General features: G+C 33.3%; 1 protein-coding gene across 1 annotated transcript; it reads right to left on the reverse strand.

Moving 5' to 3' along the window:
• Positions 1-241: 241 nt before the first annotated feature.
• On the reverse strand, positions 242-16,418 carry LOC113400600 (probable ATP-dependent RNA helicase DDX46). Its single transcript, XM_064217430.1, has 18 exons — positions 16,233-16,418; positions 15,954-16,145; positions 15,564-15,711; positions 14,957-15,146; positions 14,442-14,539; positions 14,064-14,190; positions 13,375-13,544; positions 12,756-12,970; positions 12,403-12,637; positions 12,093-12,254; positions 11,584-11,703; positions 10,382-10,589; positions 7,752-7,914; positions 7,347-7,558; positions 6,838-7,001; positions 6,285-6,461; positions 3,611-3,778; positions 242-525 (listed from the first exon to the last, which is right to left on the reverse strand). The coding sequence occupies exons 1-18, from the start codon at positions 16,244-16,246 to the stop codon at positions 283-285; spliced, it is 3,006 nt and encodes a 1,001-aa protein (XP_064073500.1). The 5' UTR covers positions 16,247-16,418; the 3' UTR covers positions 242-282.
• Positions 16,419-16,951: the final 533 nt, after the last annotated feature.

Below are 16,951 nucleotides of genomic sequence, written 5' to 3' on the forward strand. Positions count from 1 at the left end.
TGGTGCTTGCCCGGGTTTGAACCCGCAATCATCGATTAATATTCACGCGTCAGCTCAACATAAATACTTTCAGTTAATCTATTCATAGGTTTACTGTTCTTCGTTATTCATAGCAAATTTATTATGTGAGTTTAGAAGGGTTACAAAAAAACAAGAGTAATTTTAGTATAAAAACCATATTATTACTCATTCATACACATTTTAGTTAAAAAACTACTTATGTGATTAAATAAAAAGACAATTTTTAGAAAGATACGTCAAACTATATTTGCATACAATCCGTTAAAGGACCTTATATCTAGCTTTGTTAATCATATGATGGGCTGAAGTCTGCAGTTTGAGTAGTTCTTCCTTAATGAGACGAGTGATTTCAGACTTTGCTTTGGCGACGGCTAACTCCTGGGAACTCTCGATGGCCAAATATAATTTTCTCTCGCCTTCTGGTGGTGCTTTCCCGGGCGGTACGTAAGTACCACGGACCGTGATACCCGCTTCTGAATATTCACTGATTAACGCTAACGCCTCCTGGAAGACAAAACGAAAAAAAATATATTAATTTATACGAAAATTGTTCAAGTGTTCGTAGTACCGAAGTTTAACTATTATATAAAAAAAAAACTGAAAAACAGAACACAATTTATCAAAAAAATTTTTAAAGAATTCGGAAAACAATAGGCCAATAATAAAAAAATAATTTGAAATCAATATAACCTAAAACGACATTACTAAACATTACCTTATTCAGACTCAACTAATTACAATAGAAGCACCTTCGTCTGTTCATAAGTTTCACACAGAAAAATATGAACGCCCCAATGAGAGCTAACTTGAGTAACATATTGACTGATCGGTTCAAAGATGGGAAATATACTGAGTCGATGAAATTTTCATAGATGCATAAATATTGCAAAGGTTATCGTAAACGTTGAGTGACCTCAAGCGAATTAATAATAAACGTAGAGAATGAGGTTGTGCACTTGTGAAATGCAATAAAGTGAGACGTGATTGCCTGTAAATAAGGTGACGATTCAAACAAAGCGATAGCATTAAAAACACTTCATGTTGTTTCGAACGAACTGGACCCAACATGATATGTGTTGTGTGACGTTAACGTCACTCGTAAGCTTATCAAAATAATTTACATTGTACGAACAGTACATATTAAAACTATTCAATGTAATCGTTAGGAATAGAAATTGGAATATTGTTCATGATATTACCAAAGTTATAAGATTTATTCTTGACGGATATCTTCTGAGTACATTACTAGATTTAACAATAAGTAGTCTGTAATCGGCCTTTTGTCTTATTCATACAACGTACTTAGTTGCATATACTAAATGTCTATTTGGAATATCTATCCTAAATAATACTATAAATACGATAATGATTTGTTTGTTTGTATGGTTATGCTTTTACGTCTGAACTATTCATCCAATTATGATGAAATTTTGCATACACGTTGTCAGGACACATCTCCCCCATTTATAAGGGGACGAATCCGCAAAAGGTAATAGTATTCTATAAATATATGTGACATCGCAAAACTCGTCTAGAAGTCATAAAAATGCCTTGAATAATAAACATAATTTCCTGTTCCTAACAAAATAACGTTACAAAAAACGCAAACTCATAAGACGAGATCAATGTAATATTTTATAATTTAAAATACAACTCAATCAAAAAATCAGAATGAGTGCAAATCAGTACGGGTAGTGGAATTATATTAGTATCAAGTACGTTTCGCTCAAATCTGACCTTGAAATACACTCTCATCGCAACTAAAGAATTTCAAAAAGTATATATTAAATTTATTTTTAACCAATACTTTTATCAGTTATTATCTCAATGACACGACAATACTTGTGTTCTATAAAACTCTAGATAAATTTAAAATATATACGAAAATAGTCGCATATGTTTATCTACATCACCAAAATAGACCGCTTACACAGAACGGAAATCCTAAACACGATCTCTGATTGCTTATCAATCTTAAACAATGTTTACTGCAACCGCGTGTGACGTCACTGCTTATGTCAAAGACGAGCCTGTTTACGACGGAAAATTCACATGGCAACTTATTTAATTGATCAAACATTATCAATTGATCTGTAGATACTTTAACGGACGTAATGAATTACGTACATTTTTTTTATCAAAACACGCCTTCCGAGTGTGATTCTTTAATCATATCTTCATCGGTCCCTAAATACGAAAAATCTCTTCTAAAATTTAAAATTGTTGTCTAATATGTAGTTCGTATAGGATTGTTTTATTTTCTCATAATATATAACTTGTATAACTAATGCAGTTTTACTTAAGTCTAACGTGGCTTTTGTGTAGCTTCAACCCCTGATAGGACGTTTTTATTGTTTCTAATAAATCAATTACGTTTTTGAAACTGCCTGTCAAAGTAGCCATTATCTCCTAAGCACGTTAAAACAAAAACTACGCAATATTGTCTTCCACGTTCGTTACTTGGGTCTCGTGATTGTTTGAATATATGATTAATTAATACTTTTTTCTATGTAACGTTGTCATTATGTAAACAAATCATTATCGTTTCTTAAAACATACTTACGATTACATCGCTCTAGTATAATGTGATATTTGGTTTACTTTTAAGTCGACTGTAAAGTTTATACTACGTTAATCTATCTATACTATGTAATATTATAAAGCAGGAGGGTTCATTTGTTTAACCGCACTTATATGAGGATAGCATCACTAGTTAACGCCCGCGGCTTCGACTGCGTGTGGGTTCGATACCTTTATGTCCTTTTTTCTACCCCTGACAACGTATGTGCAATTCATCCTTCAAGATAATCTTTACAGTAGTTAAGACAAATAAACAACTCAGCTATTATTCTAATAAAAACAAACGCTATGCAAAACAAACTTATTATAGAGTTTATTATAGAGGCGGTATCAGTCCTTTCGTTTATCTCGCAAAACTGTTTGGACTAGTAACGCAGCCTACCAATATTAACTAGTGGAATTATTTTACCATTGAATTAGGTTACATATTGAGATAACAATTATACACATCATTCAAGTGATAATAATTCATATATTCAAAATACACGTGAACACAAAGACAAGACAATTTCTTGCCAGTTATTATCGGTCGAATTTACATTCGGAATTACCCTGGAAAACTGAGGATTCGAAGTGCTTGCAAGACCGTTCTAGACTCAAGATTTTTAAAATTTGAGTAGTCTTAGTCTAGCATAAAATTACGCCTGTATTTTTATGGTATAGATTGTCGGACGAGCAAATGAACCATCTGATAGTAAATGGTCACCACCGCCCATAGACAATGGCGCTTTAAGAAATATTACCATTCCTCACATCGCCAATGCGCCATCAACCTTGGGAACTAAGATGTTATGTCCCTTGCGCCTGTAGTTACACTGGCTCACTTACCCTTCAAACCGGAACACAACAGTACTGAGTACTGCTGTTTGGCGGTAGAATAGCTGATGTGGGTGGTACTTATCTAGACAAAGGCCTACTACCAAGTTAGCTTGTCTGCTCGCTTCTCTTCATTTGTCTACAAGGATAATTTATATATTTAAGTAAAAATCATGTGATTATAACTCCTTACCTTGCTCGTGACCCGCCAACGTGCCTGCTGCGGGAAATCGTTGATCTCCAATTCGGTCTCATATTTTCGGAACACCTCTTCGGCCGGCTCCGACGAGCTTTCATCACGCGGCTGATAGTTCAATCGCGTGTTTAGTTTCGCGGCAAGTTGCTCCGCTACAGTTTTGGCCTTTGGAAAACATAAAAGGAGAATCAATTAGGAAATAAACTCCCAAGGAAATGTATGAGACATTTCCATAAATACTTTTACAATCAATAAGAGATTTCGAATGTTACGTGTGACGTATATTAGTGCGATCGTAACTTGATAAACAAATTTGATAATTGTCATTTTAAAGCCGAATAGAATACTACATAAAGGTTTAAAACAATTTTGAACTATAAATATTTATATTTTTTAACATATGGGTAAGCGAACGAGCAAATGGGCCATCTGATGGTAAGTGGTCACCATCGCCCATAGATAATGGCTCCGCAAGAAATATTAACCATTCCTTCGCCAATGCGCCATCAACCTCGGGAACTAAGATGTTATGTCCCTTGTGTCTGTAGTTACACTGGCTCACTCACCCTTCAAACCGGAAAAAATACTGAGTACAGCTGTTTAGCGGTAGAATATCTGATGAGTGGGTGCAACCCAGAATAATACCAACAAAAATTGATGAGGAATTTTCCATTTGATAATTATTAAAACTGACGCAATTATTCAATACTTATATCGTATAATCACAATATTCTTGTGTTATAATATTTTAGCAGTGCATCTCATTCTAATTGATATTAAAAATGCGAAGTTAACCGGTCATAATGACATTGTACCCAAGCACCTGACCTCCTCCGACTTCAGATGCGGTTGAAGCCGCGGGTCATGATACCTGGTAAAACTAAGTAGACAACGATAGTCTTTCATAAATAAAAGTGAATTATCACGTAATTGATATCACAAGTGAATAAGCATATTTGACAACATATTATACATATAATATTAATAATAAATACGTTAATGCAACCATACAGCAACAAGTCATTGTATATTTACTCGTCTCATTCGAGTCGGCGTAATAATTTTCACGATTTCAATGTTAAATTGTGGAAACACAGTTCCGTCATATGACTGACCGCACTCGTGACTCGCGCACGTTACGCGTGTGATGCTATTTTTTTTTTAAGGAAAAGATTATCGATCAAACATAAACTCTTTAGCGTACAAAATTTTTGTCATATGATTTTTAAGGATATAATTAATTTGACAAATAACTTGATCGCGTGAAGAGATAAGTGTTTTAGGGTTCCGCTTCGATTTATAAAACCCTAATATAGAGCTTGTGCTGAACGTTTCGTCAATCACAACTCGAAATCTTATGGGGATACTAAAAATTAGGATCGAGGTCATAGCCTTGACTAGGTCTAAACGAACCGTTCTGAAATGACACACTTTACAGATAGATGTATCTAATATAGTTACTTGGTGCCGATTTGATGTGTTTTTGTTAATATTTTTAAATGTATTGTTATATTTAGTTTTATATTTATTATTAATAATTCGGTTTAAGTGCGTGTAATTTTATCGATGTCGTATGTTAGAAATAAAATGAATATTAATGTTCTGATATATTATTGTAATTTATGTGAATACTTTAAAATAAAACAAGAAATAAATTACCTATATAAAAAAGATCTCTATTAAAAATATAGGCAACCTATAAACTTTTCTTGAAAATACTACTGGCACAATAATACAATGGACAGTCGTTTGCGCATAAAAAAGTCTAGATCTACTCTTTTTAGTCGCGTATCGCACTTGACTGGGTTTTAAATTATAATGTTATTTCATATTTGATAATCGCTATGCTAAAATACTTAGCAAGTGACTAAGTTACGTTATCATAATCCAACTGTAGTGCATTTAAAGAAGTACTAAACTGTGAAGAGGTACGTATTTAATTATTTTCGTTAAATGAACAAATGTTTTCACAATCCGTTATATAGAAAATCTTTATATTAGATTAGGCACGTATACATGCTCCGAGATAATCCAGTTGTTAGAAAGCGTGCATCTTAACCGATGACTGAAGGTTCAAATCCAGGCTAGCACTATTAAATTTCCTTGTGCTTAATTTGTGTTTGTAATTCATGTCGTGCTCGGTGGAAAATTGCATCTTGTTAATATCTATGAAATTCAATCACGTGTATCCACCAACATGCGTTGGAGCAACGCGGTGGAATTAGTTTCAATCCAATTCCCAGTAAGGGGACATTAAAGGGCTGCTAATTTACTTTTTATGTACACACGCAGGTACTTTTTTAATTTATATAATTCACACAAAAAAAATCAATTTCTTACAACTCACGAGCCGAGATCATCCGTCGGTAAACAAGTGCATCTTAACTAGATATTGAGGGGTTCAAAGCCCGACAAGCGCCAATGTATTTTCATGTGTATATATGCGTTACGTGAAGAAAAACCTTCATATGCCGAATAAAATATACATATGACCAACATATCATCAGTACATCACGAAGTCATCTCTGGCACTATCATGGTGGAAAATGGGGTAGGGGTATGTGTTTTATAGTCATTTGGCCCGAGAGTTTGTACGTCACTACAGTAGACTTCATTCCCTATTCGATTATCATACACACAAGTTCATTGGAAATATAAGGAATGTACTGACGGTGATGAGCGTGTGCGCGGAGGGCGCGCCCTTGAGGATGGCCTCGGCGGCCTGCTGCGTGGCGCCCTTGTGCTCCACGCCCAGCCCCTTGGCCAGGTTGATGCGCGACGCCAGCCGCCGCGCCAGCTCCAGCTTGCCGTCCGCCGCCGCCGGCGCGCCCGCCGGCCCCGCGCCCGGCTGCCGACACACACACACACTGAGCACGCTGAGCACGCCGCACTCTGCCGCACCGCGTACGACAGCCGTTAACCATTATTGTAAGATTCGTTATTGTATCTTTTCAATAATCGACAGATTAAAGTATCAAATACATCACTGATGTTCCTTACAGAAACTAAAATTTAAATTAAAATAAATGATGAGGCAAATATTTGTTGATGAGATACAACTCCTCAACTCGTAATCCTTTTTTTTTTAATAATTTGAACAAACAACAACTTAAAAAAAATGTTGATTTATATTTTCAAAATCTGTTTACTAAAAATATTAGAATCTATATATTTATCATAAACATATTATAAATGTTATTCCCATTTACATTATAATAACAAACCTTTATCTCCTTGATAATTTTCTTCGCAGCGAGCATCGTTTCGATCTGCTGGTCGAGGTCGCCTTCCACATCCTCATCATCAGAATCTTGGAGACCGAGGGCCGCTTTCTGATATTTCTTCCTCTCTGTAGCAGCTTGGGCTTCCGATTCGTCGAATTTAAAACCTTAGAACAAAACTTATGCATTAAACAACATCAAGACAACGGAATCTTCTATTTTTTTATTAAAGAATGATATACATTCACTAGTGAAATCTATATAAAACAGTTTTATGTATTAACAGTATTAAATTTGAAATAATGGTGGAACAATAAGAATTCCATATAAAACTTCACTCTCTGAAATTGTTTAACCTATACTATAACTGTTTAGTTATAGTACAGGTTAAAAAATTACTTCGTAATAACGAAGTTGAATACTATACTGAAAAAAATTTAGGTTAGGTCTTTATTTTTAGTTCTAGCAAACAAATCTCATATCAATACTCGAATGTTCCAAGCACAGCTAACCTTTCCCGCTGAAGCCCCCGCCGCTGTGCACCTTCTTCCCCTCCTTCTCCTGCGCCTCCTTGTACGTGTCCCACAGCTGGCGCAGCTCGGGCGGCGCGGCGGTGCCGGCCAGCTCGAAGGCGCGCAGCACGTCGCCCGCGTACCGGCCCTGCTCCGGCGTCAGGAACGTCCACGCGTAGCCCTTGTTGCCGGCGCGGCCCGTCCGGCCGCATCTACGGCGGGAAGGGTACCCTTTAATATACGTGTCATAATCGCTCTTGATATAGATCTCAGACCGCGGATAATTTTTAGAACTTAAGAACTGAACTTTTGCTCACTAGAAAAAGAATTAATGTTAAGCAATAGACAAATCCCTCCCGACGAGGCAGTATTCACATGACAGGCGGGAGACGGAGTGTGACTCACCGATGCACGTAGTCCTCGTAGTGGTTGGGGCAGTCGTAGTTGACGACGAGCACGAGCTGCTTGACGTCGAGCCCGCGCGCCGCCACGCTGGTGGCCACCAGCAGCTTCACCTTGCCCGACTTGAAGTCCACGATCGTCGAGTCCCTGTCGAATTGATCAATACCTGTAACAAGCCATCATTAATATATATGTCACTTTCAAACTTTCACGTTGCGAGTTTCGGCGTACTGTGAGGCTAATCGATGAGAAACGAGTTTACCAAATCATAGACTCTGTGAATGTTGAATACCGACTAACGATGGTACCATTATATTGGGATAAATTGCAGGTCAAAATACGAGTCGGTTTTCTAGCAGCTTAAAATCTGTGATGATTTAGGTACAGACCCTGTGACCATCAATATTACTCCATTTGATTCAAAATTTTCTGTTTTAGGCAGAACTAAATTAAATATCAATCTTAAGACAAAATCTTTGGTTAGTTGTAAAATTTAAAAATAGAATCTAACTTTTAAATCATTACAAAATAACAGTACGCAAAAACTCGTCAAAAAATTAAAGTCCTTTAAACGACTTCCTCAAGACTGTTTAACAGGAACAGATGCTGAAATAAAAATACAAAATTTTAATTTTCTCCTGATAAATAGTTAAATATTAAATCAAAGATATTAAAAAAAAACTAATACCTTAATAAATCTATTGATAAATATATCATTTAAACGCAATTCGTATGAAACTTTCTTGTTGGTAGAGCATTGGTTGTACAAGCCCATCTGAGTAAGTGACCCCACTCAGTATATATTATACCGCTAAACAGCAATTTTTAGTATTGTGTTCCGGTTTGGAAGGTGAGTGAGTTAATGTACAGGCACAAGAGAGATAACATCTTAGTTCCCATTGATGGTGAGGAATTGACGAATTATGTGATAAATAATATTTATTACAGTGCCAATGTCTATGGGCAGTGGTGCCCGCTATCCATCAGGTGGCCTAATTGCCAGGCTGCCTTCCTATTTTAAATAAATAATAAATTATATTTGTCAATTTTTTTATATATAAACCATGTTTATCTTATCATGATTCACCGTCGAATAAACAAATAAAAATATTGTAATATTTATGTATGTTTATTATTATCGTTTTATTATTGTAACGCCATTCGAAACACTTAAGAGTTCACTAATTTATTTATTATTTAAAAGTAATAATATTCTTATATGGAATATGTAACTATATCACATAGAGTATATAATATTATCTCTAGAACATTTACTTTCATTATTAAATATAAACAAAGCATGACGAGCCCACTAACTGTTAATGAATTACACAATAAAGACCTATTATTAATTTATATTAATATACTTCGTTCTCAAGAGCTACTAAGAACTAGCCAACTTAATGAGTGTGTCAGAAAAGACTCCTATGTGACAGCGCTTCAGACACGAATCGAATGAAATAAAGAGCAGAACCAATATTTCAACGGCAATGGAAAATTATCTACTAAGATGATATGATAGAAAAACTCATTTATTAAGCCAACGCTGTGAAAGAACTGAACTGACTATAATACCTAATTATTTTTTAATAAAATAAACCTAACTATAATAAAAAAACCTAAAAATAATTATTGATATTTTTTGCTATCCTTACTCAGTCGTCTCACTCACACTAAGACATTTTGTAAGCACGAGTTTCACTCACTCGTACTACAACAACATCACATACATTACTCTGATCCCAATGTAAGTTGTTAAAGCACTTGTGTTATTGAAAATTAGAAGTAACGTCGGTACCACATAAACCCAGACCCAAGACAACATAGAAAACTAATGAACTTTTTCTACATAGACTCGGCCGGGAATCCTGGACGAACCCGGAAACCTGTGGCGAACCCGGGACCTCGGAGTGGCGTACCCATGAAAACCGGTGTATACACAACTCGACCACGGAGGACTAATACACGCCGATATTCAAATCAAATCAATTCTTAGTTTAATAGTTTTTGGTTACGCCAGCCAGGCACAGATACTCCGATTTAATTTAAAGTGGTGGCGCGCGCCTTCTTGACTGAATAGATCTATAACTACATAGGTTTTTGTAATGATAATTTTTTTGGAAAATTGATTTTTATTATCATTGATATTTAGTTATCTACGTAAGTAAACCATTTTACATTATATTTGAAAACTACTTAAACTTATATAAAATATGGAATTTGTCATTTTTAGTTTATATTTAATTTCGAAAGTGATTTAAACTATAATTATGATTCGCCTAACTGAGATTTGAACTGATATATACTCTGATAGCGGTTATTAAACACAATAATTATTTTCACGAGATTACATTATCGACTTTAGATATAAATATTGTTTATATACTCAGTCAAACAGTTCTGTCTTCTTCTTTCGAATATCAAATCAATGAACACGGAAAGAGAGAACTTTATTTAACAAAACATCATCTAAAAACCTTTATATGGCCATATAAATATATCAGGAAGTAGTATATAATCAAATGCATAAATAATTGTTATCATGTCACACTATAAGGATTCTCTACAATACTTGTTTTATTTTAACAATAAAAACTAACAATATTTGTATGTAAGTGAAAAGTATAACTCACCTCCGTGCAAGCTCATGCAAGAATAAGACGCTTTCATGAGATCCTTTAGAAGACTGTCGGCATTCTCTTGCTTGTCCACAAATACAATGATACTGCCCATCTGACTGTAGAGTCCCAGTAGTTCCAGTAGTTTGAAAAACTTAGCTTCGTCTTCCAGTATGGCCACATGCTGTTCTACTTCTTTGCATACAACACTGCGTCCACCCACCTTTGATAAAATTATACATGTATTTATAATAATTGCCTATGTTATATACATATATATCTTATTATCTGATAAGTCTAAGTAAAAATCTACAAAATCTGTTGAAATCTGATTCATGGTACAATTTACAAGGGCGCCTTACGATTCACTCCTTAGAACCAGAATTCTTTGAGGACTGGCTCTAATGCACAGGGCTTGATCAATATTAATTGTAATTTATGGATTTTTGTAACCATACTACTTTACAAGATTCACTCCATTTGGGTGTGAATATACCTAGAATGGCCTTATTGGAGTTAAAAAAATTAAAAAAATAATGTTTGCTAATTTACATGCTATAAAAAAGCAGCCTTCTATTTGTTACACATTTTTTTATTGACATCAGCATATTGAATAAAATAATAAAACCTTTAGCTTATTTTTGCTATATAATTTTCATGCTCATAAATCGCAATGCAATCCTTTGAGCTATGACACAGGCCCAAGGGATTTTTCTCCGCACAAACAGGGGGTGTCAGATTTTCAAGGTCAACGACAAACCTATATCCACCTCTTGATTGAGAATTTGAGTGTTATACATTAGTCATTACATACATGGCCATTTAAATATATCAAAAAGTACTTGTCAAATGCCTAAATAATTGTTGGCATAATTGTGATCTAGTACTAACTATACGATCGGGATTCGTACATATTGACATTCGGACGTATTGAAGAATATGGAAATCACACTCGTCACATCAATAGCCTAAATTTAAAGCAGGTGAAACTGGGAAGCACAGATACTTATATGATAATATTATGAATTAAATCCATTTCTGTAACTAACCATATTTACATACAATAGTTAACTTGTCTAAAAAACATGATTATTAGCCATTCAATGATTTTGTTTTAGCTAATAAGATACAACAGTTTGGAATTATATTCATTGAAAAATATATACAAAATATTAATATGTATAGAGGTATTATTAATTTCCTAATGTCTTAAGTACCTGAACTTCAATAGGTTTCTGCAAGATACGCCGAGCGAGCGCCTCCATCTGTCGCGGGAAGGTCGCGCTGAACATCACCGTCTGCCGGTCGGGTCGCACGTTGTCGATTATCTTCATCACCTGCACATTTTAAATAATTTTGTTTAAATATTCAATATTCCTATAGACGGGAATTGAGATAAAAAGAGAGTTGTGTAAAAGATGATATTAATAAAACGGCTGTGCCGAATATGTGGTGACAGCGGATGACCGAATAGATGATGGAAGAGGATAACCACAAGTTACTTGAAGAGTTAGAAATTGATAATTCGAAATAAGTATGACCAGATTCAATATTACACATTTAAAAAAAAAATACAAATCATTTTTAACTAACAAGTAAGGATCAAAATTAAACTGAATTTACGGAAAATAATACATCATGTTCTAAAAAATATTATTATCCTAGTACACTTTTGAAAATCACGTTAAAACAATTAAAAAAAAAAAACAGTTTATACTGTTTATACCTGCGGCTCGAAGCCCATGTCGAACATCCTGTCGGCTTCGTCCAGCACGATGTACGTGACTCTCCGCAGGTTGGTGACTCGCCCGGAGTTGGCGGCCAACATGTCAATCATACGACCCGGAGTGCATACTATCATTTCTGCACCACGTTTTAATTCCGCAATCTATTACAAAAAGATATTTTATAAAATAGTTGGAAAAGGGAAATTGACAGTTTGGTGTGGCATGTTGTATTTTGTGTGGTATTTAATTTAAAAATAGAATTAATTAATTAATTATCTTTAAAATAACTAAGTAAATAAATCTAATTACTTGTTCTGATATTCCAGTGCCCCCATATACACAAACGACTCTTAATCCCAGGGACTTTGCAAACTTCTTAATGTCCTTTCCGATTTGCATACACAGCTCCCTGGTAGGTGTCATTATAAGAGATATTGGTCCATCGGTGTCCTCTAAGGGGGGTTGGTCAAGAACATGCCGGAACATTGGTAAAATAAACGCAAGTGTCTTACCAGAACCAGTCTTTGCAATACCAATTAAGTCTCTGTAATTAAATAGTCATATTACATATGGTAAAAACAATCAACATTTTAAAAATATCTTGATTACATAAAAATCTATACTTTATCGTGTGAGCTTTATAATTACAAAATAAGTATTACCTTCCAGACATTATAGCAGGGATAGCCTGCGCCTGAATTGGAGTTGGTTTCTCAAAGCCTAATTTCTTTAATATATCCATCTCTTTCTTACTGATACCACAATGGGCCCATGTTCTAATTGGTTTGGGACACCCTTTGCCCTTCACTCTAATCCCTTCGAGTTCTGTTCGGTATGCCTCAACTTCTTCCGAAGTCATTCTTGCTAATTCACTTACCTAAAACATAAACTATTTAGAATCTATAGACATTGGTTTACTTAATTCTATTATATTATCATAACATTATTTATGTAAATAACAAAGATATTGAAAAATTATGCTTAAATTAAAATTTAACTGATATACAATATACTATTAGAATTTTGCAGACAAAACACATCAATTAATGCAGTCCTTATTTAATAGATAAACTTATAAGAGTATACTTCTTTGTTTGTGTAAAAAATCGACTTTGTTGAAACTATGTAATGGTCTTGTTATATATTTACTATTAATCAGTGTTCAATTGGTAAGGAAAAAATCATATCTAATCATTGTTTACAATGAATTTAAAAAAGACCTCTCAACCAACCTAGCCTATTTTACTCTATACTTAATTATTTATATAAAATGAATATTACCTCTGTATAAAATGCTTTTCTAAATGTCATATAATCTAAGCTAGAATGATCAACTTTGGCAAGCTCTTTTCGTTGTTTAGATGCAAGGTTCGCAGCAGCATCTTTGATGTCCTCCGTCTCTTCTTCTGATGAATATTCCAGCCCATCTTGATTTTGTTCAATAAGTTCACCTACAATTTTTTTTTTTATATATAAAATTCTCTTCATTTAAATTTATTTTGCCAAAATGGCGCTAATATGGTTTTCAGGATGTACAAACAGACCTGATTAAAAACTTTCTTAAGACAATAAATAGCCCATTTCAATTTGTTTGATAAAGATAAAGCTAGTGTACATTCACATAGTTTAGAAATCTGACACATCTGACACTAAACATTAACTCATCACAAACTACCATTATTCAGAATTTAAATATTCTTAATTCAAGTGTGCTTGTAAACTCTAAAAGTACTTTTAAATATTCAGTCAAAGGATTAAATTGAATGTAAGGCTACCACCATTCTAAAAAGTAGGTTTTACTGAGAAGAAACAGAAAAACTCAGTTAATTAATTAGTTATTATTTTTACCATTGAAATATATCGTCATATTTTGAAAAGAAATACATTAAAATGAAAATTAATTACTTCTTGCGTAAAATCTATTGACATTTGTATAATAATATATTAAAGAAAAAGTTAACCAATATTACCTTTATTCTTTTGTTCCGATACCTTTTTCTTAGCGGTACCAGTTAAAATCATAACACCAGTACCTCCAGCTGTTGGTACACTTATTATACCACGAGATTGGTCCATCTGATTTACTTTGCGCACCTCCTGCGATAAAAATCGAAATATTTTAGCATTCTTCTTTTGATGGTTAATAAATAAATTATTCAAGTAATCCTAAATAATATTATAAATGTTATTATGTGTTTGTTTGTTCATTGCTTATTCACATCTTAACTACTCATACTCATTGTCAAAGAAATTACATTACACCTCACCCCCACCCTCTCACATATGGGCGAAAATAGTAAACTAAAATCAAAAGATTACTATAACAAGGTATAAGTGTAGTCACATACCTGTTGCACTTCCTGCATATACGCATCTAATGGATCAATTTCATCTTCTTCCTTTTTCTCTTCCACAACTGGCTTCTCTTTTGATTCACCATCTTCACCTAAAGAACAATGCAGGAGCATAGTTAATTGTTTATTAAAAGAATAAAACTTATATTGTGAGAATTGATTTTACAATATTTATATTTATTTTATTACATATTATTTATTTTATAGATTGGTTACACAATTATTATTTTTTTCATCTATTGATATAAAATATTTTCTTTCTATATATTTAATAAGCATCATTTATTATTCAGTATAGTCTTCTATTTGTCTCCATGTTTTATAAGAATATAAACTTATTTTATTATGAATAATTCTCTATACTATTTTAAAAAAATGATAATATATCAACAAATTTCAGGACTTGCTGATTATTTGAATTAAATTTGTTTTAGCACATAGATTAATTAAGAGTATTTCATAAATAGATAGATTACTTATTTATATATTAGATTAAATATATTTATTACCTTCATCGCCCGAATCATCTTCTAGGGACCACTTTTTCGCTGCAGGCACTTGAATATTAGTGACTATACTTCCTTTCTGCACTTCTTTTTTAGCAGATTCTATTTCCTTGCGTTTACGTTCTGCCCTCCAGCGTTCAATGCGATCTCGCCGTTTTTGCATTTCAGCTTCTAAACGACTCTGTTCTTCTTCCTTATATTAAAATAATTTATTTTATACAAAAAATTAAAATTAATACTTTAATAGAAAATACTTTAGAATTAAAATAATATCAGAGTTTACAGCAAAAATCATATTTTTCAGCTAACTATGCTAATTGTATAGCTTAATATTACATTTGAATAAATTTTATTTCTCAAAGTGCTATTGACTATACAATGTCAGCTGATATTACCTTTTTGAAAGGTATAAAGCATTCTTTTTATACATAGCATGAACAGTGACTGTTCTTGGAGACTGGTACTATTTATACAGACTACTCTTCATGCATAGGTCTTCTAAACTTATAAAAATAACAAGAGTAAGAATACTTTAACATATGAATTTAACCTCAAAGTGAATAGTATTTTATGACATTAAATTAAAATATTCAACTACTAAAAATCTTACCTTATCAACAGTTCCAGGATTATATTCAGAAGATTCTGATTTTACGGTTTTATCTTTTGATTTAGATCTCTCCCTCTCTTTTTCTCTATCCGGTGACTTTTTCCTAGATTTGCTACTAGAGCCATTTCTTTTGTCATCTCTTTTATCACTACAAAATTAAAAAATTTAACAAAAATAGCATCAATATTTAAATCTATTATTGATTCATTTCTTTTCTGACAAATAATAGTTATCAAATAAATATTGAGTTTTAACAATGAATGAATCTTTAAATAATAAAATTTAACATAACCGTGATTTTTTTTAATAGAAATATTGTCCTGGCAACAATTCTAGTCACAGCAGCTAATCTCAAGAAAAAAAAAATGAGAACTCTAGACTTCATCTAACCTTTTGCGATCCCTATCTCTATCTCTGTCTCTGCTACGGTCTCGCTTCGAGTCACGTTCCCTGCTACGACTACGCTTCCTTTTTGAAGATTTAGAACTTCTGTCTCTACTTCTAGATCGAGAACGTCGTCGCTTTCTATCTGGAGTGGCCGATCGGCTATGCGAACGCCTACGGTCACGATCTCTATCTCTCCTGCAAAAATAATTAAATAAATATTTAAGTTTAACGACTTAAAAGCATTTAGTATAATATATATGTAACAGTATACTCCAAACTTACCCACTTCTAACCATAATTTAGTACTATTTTGAAACGATTTCAAAGTAAAATAAATATACAATTGTTAAATGTATACTGAAAAGTTTGTAACATGACTTAATTTCATTGAATTTGAGGTCATTTGCATGGAAATATTAAAACAAGCAACTCATAAAATACAATACACATGTAATGTCATAAGCTTGAGCACCACAGATAATTAAAAAGTATGTAATAATTTTCTTCCACACGGTACAATTTCGCATTCGGTCAGATTTACGAATATATTAGATAGTCACCAATTTTATTCATCCATTAACACGAAAATTGATAATTATTACCTGATTTTGATTTCAACTCAAAACAAACGTTTGTAAAAATACCACCTGTTTTTGTAGGTTTAGCTGTAACTTAATTACAGAATTTAATCAAGAAAACTACTTTCAGTTAAATCGTATGAAAGAGCTGGACCGTGACGATTTAAAAAATTGTATGCAAATGAATAAACACATGGATAACATTAGTAAATTTGCAAATGAAATCCATACGATCTGATTGCGCATAATTTGATCAAGTTAGGCGATCCTAACCACTTCATGACCAGCTTGTATAATTCGGGCCAGATTGTACGCAAAATTGAATCGTCTGGAAAATTTATAATTTACATTTACGCAATAAAAACGTATAAACGTATATCACAACAATCTACACAAAAAAAAACCTATTTAATTAAAAAAAAC

This window comes from Vanessa tameamea, chromosome 17 (assembly GCF_037043105.1).
Source record: "Vanessa tameamea isolate UH-Manoa-2023 chromosome 17, ilVanTame1 primary haplotype, whole genome shotgun sequence".
NCBI lineage: Eukaryota > Metazoa > Arthropoda > Insecta > Lepidoptera > Nymphalidae > Vanessa > Vanessa tameamea.